This window comes from Magallana gigas, chromosome 9 (genome assembly GCF_963853765.1).
Source record: "Magallana gigas chromosome 9, xbMagGiga1.1, whole genome shotgun sequence".
NCBI lineage: Eukaryota > Metazoa > Mollusca > Bivalvia > Ostreida > Ostreidae > Magallana > Magallana gigas.
Genome location: NC_088861.1, coordinates 46574274 through 46588720, shown reverse-complemented (window position 1 = coordinate 46588720; position 14447 = coordinate 46574274). Strand labels below are relative to the sequence as shown.

General features: G+C 39.2%; 2 protein-coding genes across 2 annotated transcripts in view; one reads left to right on the top strand and one right to left on the bottom strand.

Moving 5' to 3' along the window:
• LOC117680609 (E3 ubiquitin-protein ligase TRIM71) overlaps positions 1-14447 on the bottom strand; it is a 235721-nt gene that overhangs the window by 39725 nt on the left and 181549 nt on the right. The window lies entirely within an intron of this gene.
• Positions 1-14447, top strand: part of LOC105332697 (midasin) — a 102956-nt gene that overhangs the window by 8825 nt on the left and 79684 nt on the right. The window contains exons 7-21 of the mRNA XM_066072569.1: positions 218-416; positions 654-860; positions 1597-1832; positions 2171-2452; positions 2873-3050; positions 3578-3756; positions 4960-5108; positions 6304-6364; positions 7659-7773; positions 8338-8422; positions 8864-8976; positions 9217-9353; positions 10951-11055; positions 13048-13309; positions 14179-14444. Of these exons, the coding sequence (XP_065928641.1) occupies positions 218-416; positions 654-860; positions 1597-1832; positions 2171-2452; positions 2873-3050; positions 3578-3756; positions 4960-5108; positions 6304-6364; positions 7659-7773; positions 8338-8422; positions 8864-8976; positions 9217-9353; positions 10951-11055; positions 13048-13309; positions 14179-14444 (2574 nt within the window). The remainder of the gene's footprint in view (positions 1-217; positions 417-653; positions 861-1596; positions 1833-2170; positions 2453-2872; positions 3051-3577; positions 3757-4959; positions 5109-6303; positions 6365-7658; positions 7774-8337; positions 8423-8863; positions 8977-9216; positions 9354-10950; positions 11056-13047; positions 13310-14178; positions 14445-14447) is intronic.

The following is a 14447-nucleotide window of genomic DNA, read 5'->3' as shown; positions in this document are numbered from 1 at the left end:
CCGGTAATAGGTAAAACTGTAAGTTCATCTAAACTTTTGAACAAGATAAGTTCCGCATATTTCATAAACTTAAAAAGTCAAGGTCAGAAAATAAAACAGTAGACAGTTCAAAATGTCATATATTTATTTAAATTGTAACAGATCTGTTCCTTTACAATGTGGACACACTTTAGGCGCAGACTGTTCAATATACATAAGTTGTTTACCTCTGTCTCAGGGTCTACATGCCACAGGTGCAGGTTCACAACCAATCAGCAATGGCCGCCAGAATAGGTTCCCTCGCCCCACAGGAAGTGATGGCGGCCATGCAGGCCCTGGATTCCGAAGACGAATTACTCCACCCTGGGGTGGTCCGTGTGGCTGGCCTCCTGTTGCCGCGGCTCCCTAGATCTCCACAGCGCGACAGTCACTCCATGGTAAGAATATAAGTTGTTTAGAAAAGATGAGATAGGTCTCAGACTTTAGGAGTTTGGTGTAATTTTTTTGTTTTGAGACATTGGAAAATGTAAATATAGTGGTACCAGGTGTACAGAAAACCATATTTTACAATAGCTTGAATGTTTAGTTAGCTCTGTTTATTGCAATATAAAAGATAAGCATTACAATATAAATGTAGTCTTCCTGAAGTGTTAACAGAAGTTGAAATGTTGAAGGAATCACTGACTCTTGTCCCTGTTCCCTCAATGATGGCCAATCTACGAAGCCTGACCCTAGCGGTGGCTGCAGGGAGCCCGGTCCTACTGCAAGGCCCAGTGGGCTGTGGGAAGACCAGTCTTGTCCAACACCTGGCCCAGAGGGTGGGCAGGGATCGGGCGCCAGACTTCATGAAAATCCAGCTGGGAGACCAGACAGATAGCAAGGTCAGAGAGAGACAGAGGAGAGAGAGAGAGAGAGAGAGAGAGAGAGAGAGAGAGAGAGAGAGAGAGAGAGAGAGAGAGAGAGAGAGAGAGAGAGAGAGAGAGAGAGAGAGAGAGAGAGAGAGAGAGAGAGAAGGCGAGAGAGAGAGAGAATGTTTACTGAGTATGGTACCTCCAATTATTTACTGCATGTAAACATATACAGTAAACCACGATTATAGCGAACACGCTTACAATGAATTGACGCTTACAGCAAAGTGGATTTTCATTCCCCATGACTATAAAATATGTTGTAAACTTGACTGATATAACGAATTACGCTTATAATGAAGTAAAATCACCCGTGCCTGGCACTTTGTTATAAGCGTGTTTTACTGTTTGTATAATGTAGATGGATGTATAGATGGGTTATCAGACTTCTGATTCATAAACATAAAGAATGATATAAACAAATCCTACTCCATAAACTGTATGCAGGGAAATATCTAACCCGGTTTCATTTTTTCGCACCTCATTGTCAGCAGCAAATTTAAGACAGGGCAAAACTGTTTGCAAGTGAAGAAGGGTGAAAATATCATGGGGCGAAAATAACCCTGTATACATTACACTGTACGTGTTACTACTGAGGAAATATACAAATCATGTAACAACATGTAACAAAACATTTTTAATTGTTATTATCAATAACTATGGCTTTATTAAGTGTTATATAAGTGTTATATATAACTATTATATTCAGGCCCTCCTGGGTACCTACCACTGTACTGAGGTCCCTGGGGAGTTTGTCTGGCGCCCGGGAATCCTGACCCGCGCGGTCACTGAGGGGTGCTGGGCGCTGTTAGAGGACATCGACTACGCCCCTATGGATGTGGTCTCCATTCTCCTGCCCCTCCTAGAGCGGGGGGTGCTGTCAATACCAGGTCACGGGGAGAATGTCACCGCCCACCCCGACTTCAGGCTGTTTGCTACCCAGAGGTAAGTAGAGGGGGCATTTTACAGGAAATTAATGATCGCGGGATCAATTTCTATTGTCAGGTAGGTTTCTGATAACAACTCTTTATGTCTGATAATCTATAAAGTTTGCTTATTTGGTGTAAATTACCTCTCCAGTTCATTCAAAACTTTTTTCTGCACATAGTGATGCATTGTCAAAGTTGCATATTCAACTCTCTTAACTTATGTTATGTATAAGTTTCACAATCACTAGTCAAATCACTTTTTTGATATGATAAAAGTTTATCTAATGCTTGTTAAACTATGATTTTGAGAATAGCACACTGTTGAATTTACTAGAGAGGCGTTGTTGTTCATAGGTTGCTGGGGAGCAGCAGTGGCTGGTACAGGCAACAGAGCAGCAGCTCCGTGTTGCTGGAGAAGATGTGGACCAAGGTGAACATCCAGCCCCTGTCCAAGGAGGAGCTGAGGGAGGTCATCAACACCGTATACCCCCCGCTGTGTACCGTCACCGACCGCCTCCTGGATATCTACTTCCTGTTGTCCGCTGGGAAACACGAAATATCCGATGAAGGAGAGGACGCGCAGACGAGTACTGCTGGGAAGTTCTTGTCCAACGAGGGCCGCCTAATCTCTACCAGGTCTCAAAAACGTTTAATCAAAACAGTATTTAATGTTGAGAAGTTTGACGTTTACTGACAGGGATTTGAGTCTTTACTGCTGTTTAGGGAAAGAAAGGAAACATTTATACACTACAGATCAACAAGTTTATTTATTTATATAGAAAAAAATCTAAAAACTAATAGTCATTGATGAACTATTTAATTGCAAATTTTTCTAATAAGATAATAACAAGCACAGTCATGAAGAAAGATTCAACTTTGCTCTCATTAACAAGCCTTATGTTGAGATCATTTAAAACTAAATATTTATTACTTAGACTATGTTGCATCTGCAGTGGAAATGTTTTATTTTTGCAATATTGTGAAAGTTTCTCTAAAGTAATTATCTAACAAGTTTTAGAAACAAAACCAAAAAATTGCCTCTTATTTCTTGTGTAGAGATTTAATGAACTGGTGCCGGAGAATTGCGACAGATTTCCAGATCCAGGAAACCTCCACGGCCGGTTTGGTGCTACAGGAAGCTCTCGACTGCTTCGCTGCATGTATCCCCAACACACAGAGACGCCTCCTTGTGGCTCAAGCCATCGGGGCCAAACTGAACATAACTCAGGACAGGGTAAGATTAACTCAAGCCATCGGGGCCAAACTGAACATAACTCAGGACAGGGTAAGATTAACTCAAGCCATCGGGGCCAAACTGAACATAACTCAGGACAGGGTAAGATTAACTCAAGTCATCGGGGCCAAACTGAACATAACTCAGGACAGGGTAAGATTAACTCAAGCCATCGGGGCCAAACTGAACATAACTCAGGACAGGGTAAGATTAACTCAAGCCATCGGGGCCAAACTGAACATAACTCAGGACAGGGTAAGATTAAATCAATACAGAGGGTCAGTCTTAACATATCCCAGAACAGGGTCAGAAATAACTCAACATAATGTGAGCAAGGGTAAGAAAAAAAGAAAATAACAGGGGAAAGGAAACGGCAAGACACCCTGTTAGGAAGACACTCACCCTTTTTGTACCGGTCAGTTATGACTCATTGCCTACATGTGTAATTATCCATACATTGATTTCATTCTCTGGATCAGATTAATTTGACTTATATTTATTGATATTCATTCTTCCTTTCATTGCAGGCTGAATACTACTGCAGTAAGTACAAGCCCAGTACAGAGATCGGCGTTGAGAGATTCACAGTGGGGCGGGTCAGTCTGGACAGGTGCTTGGTGGACCCCTCCCTCTCTCTCATCAGGTATGTCACTGCTGACACTCTCATAGACAGGTGCTTGGTGGAGCCCTCCCTCTCTCTCACCAGGTATGTCACAGCTTACACGGTCATAGACAGGTGCTTGGTGGACCCCTCCCCTCTCTCTCCAGGTATATCAGTGCTGACACTGTCATAGACAGGTCCTTGGTGGACCCCTCCCCCTCTCTCATCAGGTATGTCAGTGCTTACACTGTCATAGACAGGTGCTTGGTAGACCCCTCCCCCTCTCTCACCAGGTATGTCAGTGCTTACACTGTCATAGACAGGTGCTTGGTAGACCCCTCCCCCTCTCTCACCAGGTATGTCACTGCTGACACTGTCATAGACAGGTGCATGGTAGACCCCTCCCCCTCTCTCACCAGGTATGTCAGTGCTGACACTGTCATAGACAGGTCTTTGGTGGACCCCTTCCTCTCTCTCTCCCCAGGTACTTGTACATGTATGTCACTTCTACATACACACAGTTTTCAGGTAATTATTACAGAAAAAAGTCACAGACTCGGTCTGTCACTCATCTAATTCATCATTGTTTCAACTGTTGTAGACCAAGTTTCGAGTTAGAATTTCTTAAATTAGGCAGAAAATGGCTTACATTGAATGTGAGATTTTTGTGTGGAATGTTGGGTTAGTTTAAGTTGTTTTGGTACATGTTAAGTCAGGATTGTGTAGCTGGGACACAGAATGTGCAAGTTATGGCAGACTTACATGTATATGTATGTGAGTAGGTTAAGAAAGTATCAGCGATACATGGAATCAGTTTAGTGAAGATAAAAGTAGTTCAGTGTGAGTTAAACGGTCAACCAGACTAGTGCTGTGAGACTAGTATCAAGGTTACATGTTCAAGTTGAGTAAAAGTTGTAGAAAAGGGCAAGGTTGTTTGTGAGGTCGGAGATGAATAATGCAGAGATCAGCAGGGCTGATTAGATGTACATGTACCAAGAAATAGTGATCTTGCACTGTCAAGGCCTGACAATTTGTGAATCAGTGTCCGCTTATTTAACACAAAGCACATTCAAGTGGATGTAGAGGAGTTACATCTATTGCTGTTAGACTAACCATTTTCCACAATCATTCAATGCCAATGAATGTTCTGTATTTTAACATTGGGTTACTTTACTTCAGACTAACAACTCTCCCCAATCATTCCATGCCAATAAATGTTCTGTATTTTAACATTGGGTTAACAACTCTCCACAATCATTCAGTGCCAATAAATGTTCTGTATTTTAACATTGAGTTACTTTATTTCAGGTCCAGGAGCACATTCTCTTTCACCAGGCAAGCCTCGGCTCTACTGGAGCGTGTTGCTATGGCAGTGAAGGAAAACGAGCCTGTTCTATTGGTTGGTGAGACAGGGACCGGAAAAACGTCCAGCGTACAGTTCCTGGCCCAGCAGCTAGGTAAGGAAATCTAGGATGCGAATAGGGGGTGTTTTCTGTCTGATCTAAGACGAGCAAGGGAAGTTGTGATGTGTCTGCTCTGACAAGTGGAGACAAAATTGATAAAGTAGTGACTGTCAGTATAATTTTTTGTATGTTTACCATAAGAATATCTGGAGGAAAATTCAAAAACCCCTTTTATACAAGCATATATTTCAACACATTGCCCAGAGTTTAATATGTATATGACTCTATTATAACTGTTGGTGCTCAGGTGAGCGATGTGACCCATGGGCCTTGTGTATGAAAAATGTCAGTTTTGAGGCCTGTTTGTGCCCAAAACAGTCTCATTTTTTTTCCATACAAAAGAGTTTAAAACATACTGTATAACGGGTAATTTTTACTGCTGTGATTTTTTACGAATTTGTCTTAAAATGGGGCGATTTGAATTTTTGCGCGTAATATTTTTACGAATTGGACATGTCCGTAAAAATTAAAATCATTCGGGTAAAAGGGGGTGAAAACCCACATACAAATCAGAAAATCGTTTTTCTGTTAACGAGTCCTTAATTACCGGTATTATGATTGTGTTTATTCAGTGAATAATATTCATAGTTATTGACTGAGTGATTGAAATCTAACGTGGCATTATACGTAGTTTTAAAAAATACTCAAGACTAAATAGAAAGATCTGAACTGTAATCACCACGTGACCAAAAAACGCTCAAATATACCTACATGTACAGCCGTCAGGGACTGAGCTGAAGTCATGAACATAACTGTCATACGTACGGTGTAGAAAGTTAACGTGCTGTGTTTTTTTTTACTTCTGTGAAAATTTACGCGTTTAATTTTTATGGATTTATAAAACTCGTAAAAAATAGTAAAAATTAGCAGCACGTAAAAAATACCCATTATACGGTATATCATAATTAAGATATTGCCTCTAAGTTTCACATGTTTCATTAAGGATTTGTTTATTACTCGAGACGATCTGATGACACAGGATAAAAGGACAATATCGGTCAGTCACGGGAATTTTCCTGATGAAACGATGTCACAAAAATATTTTTTAATTTGTGATTGTGTTTTAAATGTATAACTTGTTATGAGAGCAGGCTGGTTTGTGTTGGAGACAATACAAAAACGCAAATTATCTGTGAAAAAATTGACGTGTATTACATGTACAAGTTCAGATCTATGGCTTGGTTTCTAGGTCAAAAGCTGCGCGTGATCAACATGAACCAACAGAGTGACAGCTCAGACCTTCTGGGAGGGTAAGTCAGACTGTGTAGGGAAGGGGGGGAGGGGCAAGGTCTTGGACGGGAAAGAACAATTATAACTTATACACTGCATGAGGACTTTCTGTTATCTTCAAGTTGATGCTTTCATAATAATTTAATTCTGGTTGTAACACGCTTTCTGATTGGCTTAAAAATATTATTTTATATCGTATAAAGAATGTTGCCTACGTCATAGTTAGACTAACGTCAAAAACGTATCATTAGGCCTGTTTGAATTTTGTACATTTTTACGTCATTTTAAAGGTCAAATGACCGTTTTTATCTACAATGAAGAGTAAAAAAATTAAATTATAAGCAATGAATTCAATATTTGTTAGTTTAATATGATATGAAATGGTTTGAAACAGTTTACGCTTTTTTATAAACCGCTTCATGGTTTATAAACCGTAAACTGCCCCCACCATTTTATATCGTATAAAACAAATAAATATTGAATTCATTCCTTAAATCATTCTTAGCAAGACGCAAGCATATTTTTACAATGAAATACTGTAGATTCCTTATTTTAGGCGAGTACTTTTTACAGTGATAAACTGTAGATTCCTTATTTTAGGCGAGTACTTTTTACAGTGATAAACTGTAGATTCCTTATTTTACACGAATACTTTATTCCGCGATTCAACCATTTTCCATCAAACCACAAGGACAAAATCGTGAAGGCTGAAATTTTATCATAGTTTCATGTAGATTTAAAAATTTTTAAAAACAATTGAGTAATGCCCATCTGATCTACCTTCAAGTTTTAGAAATTATTTTTTAACCATAACCTATCATTTAGTAAAGACATGGGGTGTATTCGTTTGGTCGATAGGACAGCTGCAAGAGTAATGCTCGTTTGCAGTATGGAGATCTCCGGTAGATCTTCATTGTCTACTTTCCAATTAGCAGGTAGATGCTGGAGATATCTTGGTCCAGTTCTGGAGGTAACAAACGAATACACCCGTACTTTATCTTTGACATTTCAAGATTTCCTACATCTTAATACAAGTTAAAAAGCTATAATTCTTAAAAAGATTGATCCTTATTAAACGCGAGGAATTATTATCCTCGCAAAATCGCATGAAGCACATCTCGCGGATTTTAAAACCTTGCTATTATTTTTCAGACAAATGTAAACTATTTGGAATTACGATGAAAGTTTCGGTGTTCGTGATTTTATATTCTTGTTATTTGATGCAAAACCGTTAAATCCCAGAATTAAGTACTTGCGAAAAATAAGGAATCTACAGTATTATTATTAATAAGCATTGTGTACTTTTGTTTACAGGTTTAAGCCCATGGACCTGAAGATTATTGTTAAACCAGTGAAGGAGGAGTTTGAGAATCTGTTCTGTACAACCTTCTCTGCCGCAGAAAACGCCAAGTTCTTGAGTCACATACAGGTACTTAATATAAAAATAACTGTAGTTGTCATCCAACTAAGTTTGGATTGTTTTGCCAGAGATCATTATATTAATAAGGTCAATTTTTATCAATCAAAGCCATATGCTTGTGAATGTATATTTGCATATTTATAAAATATGTTCAAATCAAAGTCCTCTGAAAAGCTTTTATCTTCTTTTCCATGATTTAAGTGGAGCTTTTTGAGATGTTCACTATCTCAATGATTTCTCCATTGTTAGGCCATCGTTTAAAATATGTTTGTTTGGAATTGCCGCCTTCGGGTTTCTAGACCTAGGAGGGAGGGGGGAATTTTTTTTTTTAATTTTTCAAACTTTAAGTTAAACTAATTAAAAATTGGTAAAAATTAAAAATCTCCAAATGAATAAATTAAAAAAGTGCTTTATTTTTGTTAATAAAATTTTATTAGCGGGGGAAATTTCAATGAGGCGGAAGGCAATTCCAATCAAATGATAGTTTTATTTTTGGCCTTTTTTAAGAGATTAAAAGAAATAGTTAATAGTTTGTATGTGAAGAGACCTTATTGACTGTCTTGTTTCCATCAGGAGAATTACAGCCGGAGTACCTGGAACACCCTTTTCACCCTAATGGAACATTCCATTGAACCAGCGCTAAAACGAGGCAAAGCTGGTCAGTACTCTAGATTATCTCAGTATTCTTCTGGATGAACAGAATATATGATAATAAATAAATTTTTGAAACCAAATTCAATATCAAAGCTATTTTGAAAGATCTGTGTTATGTCTCTGATGGAAAAAGGAACCTAGACAAGTAATATTCCTCAGACTTAATTTTGAGGGACTTTTTTGAAATATTCAAAATTTTTAGATATAGGGATGTTATATTGTGGAAATAAATTTTCTGAAATGAATTGCAATTATTTAAATAACACTGATAGTGTGTCAACTCAAAATACACAGAGAAGTAGCTAGGGGATTCCATGAAATCCACAATTTTTATTTCCCATAAAATATAATGTTTTTTCAGTCTTAATTGCTAATCATTGAATGCAGAACCCCTGATGTCTGCAGTGTCCATTTTCTAATTCTTTCCTCTCTTCAACTGTAACAGGAAAAATTCAGCTGGAGCTGTACGACAAATGGAAAAATCTGAAAACCAGAGTGAAGCAGCTCAAGCTCCAAGTGAAGAGATCGGAGAACGCCCTGACATTCTCATTTATTGAGGTACATGTGTAGCTAGTTTTGTATGGATTACTTGTGTGATTGCATCAAAATACTCTCATAATTCAATTTATTGAAGTTATTAATTAAAAATGAAAACTTATGAATAAGATTTAGGTACTGACCTTTATGTTTTTGACTGAAGTTATGTAAAGTAAAAAGATTTCCTTTGTTGAAGAATAAACATGATAAAGACACTTAGGTACTTTCAGTACTTTGATTAAAGTACTTGTTTTCATTCAGGGCACCTTGATCAGGGCCCTGAAGAAAGGAGACTGGGTGTTACTGGACGAGATCAATCTGGCAGCGGCGGAAACACTGGAGTGTCTGAGTGGACTCCTAGAGAGTACCACAGGCTCAATAGTACTAACAGAGAGAGGGTGAGTATACCACAGGCTCAATAGTACTAACTGAGAAAGGGTGAGTATACCACAGGCTCAATAGTACTAACAGAGAGAGGGTGAGTATACCACAGGCTCAAAAGTACTCACTGAGAGAGGGTGAGTATACCACAGGCTCAATAGTACTAACAGAGAGAGGGTGAGTATACCACAGGCTCAAAGGTACTGACTGAGAGAGGGTGAGTATACCACAGGCTCAATACTACTAACAGAGAGAGATGGTGAGTATACCACAGGCTCAAAAGTACTGACAGAAAAAAAGTGAGTCTACCTTGGGTGGAGACTTACAACAAGCTCTACCTGTACATGTATTACAGAGACTTACGACCAGCTCTACCTGTAACAGAGACTTATAACCAGCTCTACCTGTAACATAGACTTACAACCAACTCTACCTGTAACATAGACTTATGACCAGCTCTACCTGTAACATAGACTTACAACCAACTCCACCTGTAACACAGACTTATGACCAGCTCTACCTGTAACATAGACTTATGACCAGCTCTACCTGTAACATAGACCTACGACCAGCTCTACCTGTAACATAGACTTATGACCAGCTCTACCTGTAACAAAGACTTACGACCAGCTCTACCTGTAACAAAGACTTACGACCAGCTCTACCTGTAACATAGACTTACGACCAGCTCTACCTGTAACATAGACTTACGACCAGCTCTACCTGTAACATAGACTTATGACCAGCTCTACCTGTAACAGAGACTTACGACCAGCTCTACCTGTAACATAGACTTATGACCAGCTCTACCTGTAACAAAGACTTACGACCAGCTCTACCTGTAACATAGACTTACGACCAGCTCTACCTGTAACACAGACTTATGACCAGCTCTACCTGTAACAGAGACTTACGACCAGCTCTACCTGTAACATAGACTTACAACCAACTCCACCTGTAACATAGACTTATGACCAGTTCCACCTGTAACATAGACTTATGACCAGCTCCACCTGTAACATAGACTTACAACCAACTCTACCTATAACATACTAGACTTATGACCAGCTCCACCTGTAACATAGATTTACGACCAGCTCCACCTGTAACATAGACTTATGACCAGCTCTACCTGTAACAAAGACTTACGACCAGCTCTACCTGTAACAAAGACTTACGACCAGCTCTACCTGTAACATAGACTTATGACCAGCTCTACCTGTAACATAGACTTATGACCAGCTCTACCTGTAACAAAGACTTACGACCAGCTCTACCTGTAACATAGACTTATGACCAGCTCTACCTGTAACAAAGACTTACGACCAGCTCTACCTGTAACATAGACTTACGACCAGCTCTACCTGTAACACAGACTTATGACCAGCTCTACCTGTAACAGAGACTTACGACCAGCTCTACCTGTAACATAGACTTACGACCAGCTCTACCTGTAACAAAGACTTACGACCAGCTCTACCTGTAACATAGACTTATGACCAGCTCTACCTGTAACATAGACTTACGACCAGCTCCACCTGTAACAAAGACTGTACAATCAGCACTACTTGTATTACAGAGATTTATTAACAATCTGCTCTTCTTGTATTACAGAGACATCACCCCTATAGAAAGACACAAGAATTTCCGGATCTTTGCCTGTATGAACCCAGCCACAGATGTTGGCAAGAAAGACCTGCCCACCGGAGTCAGAAATAGGTCAGTCAGCCAGAAATAGGTCACTTAAATATAGATAGATCTTTCAGTTAGGTTTAGTCAGTCAGACAGAAATATATAATTGTGGATCACTAGGCCAGTCTGACATATTGTTATACAGCAATGTCATATACGTGTACCCTACTTATAATAAATAGATTTACAAACTTGCATTATGGGGATCAAACAGAAAATGCAATTCTTAATTTTTATGAAAAATCTATTCTGTAAGTGTCATATAAGATGGGTTATGATTATTAGGTTGGCAAGGAAAGGAGTGTAGACTGAAGTGTTTACATTGTAAGAGGAAGTGTAGACTGAGGTGTTTACATTGTAAGAGGAAGTGTAGACTGAGGTGTTTACATTGTAAGAGGAAGTGTAGACTGAGGTGTTTACATTGTAAGAGGAAGTGTAGAGGTGTTTACATTAAAGGAGGAAGTGTAGACTGAGGTATTTACATCGTAAGAGGAAGTGTAGACTGGGGTGTTTACATTGTAAGAGGAAGTGCTGAGGTGTTTACATTGTAAGAGGAAGTGTAGACTGGGGTGTTTACATTGTAAGAGGAAGTGTAGACTGAGGTGTTTACATTGTAAGAGGAAGTGTAGACTGGGGTGTTTACATTGTAAGAGGAAGTGTAGACTGGGGTGTTTACATTGTAAGAGGAAGTGTAGACTGGGGTGTTTACATTGTAAGAGGAAGTGTAGACTGAGGTATTTACATCGTAAGAGGAAGTGTAGACTGAGGTGTTTACATTGTAAGAGGAAGTGTAGAGGTGTTTACATTAAAGGAGGAAGTGTAGACTGAGTTGTTTACATTGTAAGAGGAAGTGTAGACTGAGGTGTTTACATCGTAAGAGGAAGTGTAGACTGGGGTGTTTACATTGTAAGAGGAAGTGTAGACTGAGGTGTTTACATTGTAAGAGGAAGTGCACACTCACTGTCAGATAAATTGTATATTTTTCATATTTACAGATTTTTATGTGGTAGTATCATTTTTAGCTCACCTGAGCTGAAAGCTCAAGTAAGCTATTCTGATCACATTTTGTCCGTCGTCCGTCTGTCCGTCCGTCCGTCCGTGTGTAAACTTTTTACATTTTGAACTTCTTCTCTAAAACTGCTTATCCAATTTCAACCAAATTTGGCACAAAGCATCCTTATGGGAGGGCGAATATAAATAGCAAAAATAAAAGTCCCATCTGTATTCAAAGCGGAGAAAACCTTGTGGGGATAAAGTAATTATCGCTATTCCTAAGAATATCACAGCGGAAAATTATCCTGGTTTGTACGCGAAGTAAATAACAGTCATTTAATTATAATGGAGAAGACAAATAAAAATTTTGAATGTTTTTAATTTGAGGAATTGAGCACATTGAGGTACAATTTTCTTCTTCACATCTATACATGTAGGATTTTTTAAATAAAAAACAATATATAACTATTATATATTTTTTTAAAATACAATAACTAGTAAGTAGTTGATGAAAAAAATGTACCTATATGCTCTCATATATTTTGATCGCTTTACAAAGTGCGGAGGGGGGGGGGGGGGGGGGGGGCAGAACGAAAATATGAAAATATAGGGAATTGGAAGTTAACAACTTAACAGTGTACCCCTACCAAATGTTTAGTTTTATATCTTGCGTAGGATTTTCTTATTCTGGTAAAAAATAGTATTTCATGAAGGTACAATGTCAAAGATTACGTGACTCACTGTATACAAAAATAAGTGTAAAATTCGAATACTTTACAATATTTATTTTTTGTTATTCTACCGAGGGACCATATGGCACAATATCTTTTGAACGCCCATTGTTGCTCAGGTGAGCGATGTGGCCCCATGGGCCTCTTGTTGAGGATTTAACAAGTTTTGTGTATTTATTTCTCAAAGATTTACCTTCAATAGTTTTGTATTTTAAAAATGTCTTGAAGATTTCCCAAGTTTCAATTTTTTATAATGATGATTTACAGAGTTTAAGGAGTTTGTTTTTTGTTTAAGATTTACAGAGTTTTACGTGGACGAGTTAGAAGAGGAACAGGACCTGAGTATCCTGGTCAGCGACTACCTCTCCCCCCTCTCCCTGACCCCGCCCCACATCCAGGGGGTCGTCAAGTTCTACCTGGCGGTCAAGCGAGCGTCCACGGACCGATTGACGGACGGGACTGGACACAAGCCACACTTTAGTCTGAGGACCCTGTGTCGGGCCCTCAGATACGCCGCCTCCAACCCGTGCGGTCAGGTGTCACGGTCCCTGTATGAGGTGAGAGAGCCAGAGGTGTGTTCAGTAGAACAGGTGCTAAGGAGCACATGCCAAAATTTCCTATGTACCAGTTCTGTAATACTTTTGTGAGTGCTCCGGAGCACCCCCTCTGCTGAAAAAACCTCTGGTAATTCGACAGGTGTGTACAATGGGGCCTCAGTAGTTGGTCCCCAATAATACTAATAACAGCAATTCATTTTACATTTAGTTTAAGATATAATTTAATTTGGGTATGATCAAGCAATTTTCGACAGAGTTATGCCCCTTGGACTTAGTAAAATTCTACTTATTTGCAGTTTCTGTTCATTTTCCTTGCAGAGGTTGCACATATTGAAATGAAATTTGGTATACAGATTTATTATGATAATATCTAGGTCAAGTTCAATTTTGGGTATGATCATGCAATTTATGACAGAGTTTTGCCTCTTGAACTTCAAAAGATTCCACTTATTTGCTGTGTTTCCGTTCATTTTCTTCGCAGTGGTAGCACGTATTGAATTTTTTTTATACAGATTTATTATGATAATATCTAGGTCAAGTTTGGGTACGATTGACCAATAGTAGCCCCTTGGACTTAGAAAAGTTCCACTTATTTGCAGTTACAGTTCATTTTTTCATGGATATTTTCAAGGGAGGGGGGTATAAGTGTTTCACAAACATCTCATGTTTATACAGAGCTCATTATTTAATTTCATGGAGATTCATATTGTAATATTAGACTAAGTAAGAAAATGGCCATTACTTTCCAACCCTCTTAATGAAGCTCCACCATGTAATACATGTACTTATCATTTCTACAAAATTCAAAGAAGAAAATCATATATTAAGACTCTGACTAAGACTTTCATCTAGTACATGTAATTCTTCAGGGATTCTGTCTGAGTTTCCTGACCCAGTTAGACCGTGCGTCCCACCCGCTGGTCCAGAACCTGGTGTCCCAGCACATTGTGGGCCGTTCAAACATTAAGTCTCTCCTGAAGCAGGGCATACGTGAGCCTCCCGAGGGTGGCTGTCTGCAGTTTGAGGGGTACTGGGTGCCGCAGGGGAGGGAGACCCCCAGTGTGCCCAGTAACTACATCCTGACCCCCTCGGTCCGCGCTAACCTCAGGGATCTAGCCCGAGTAGTGTCAGCAGGGTA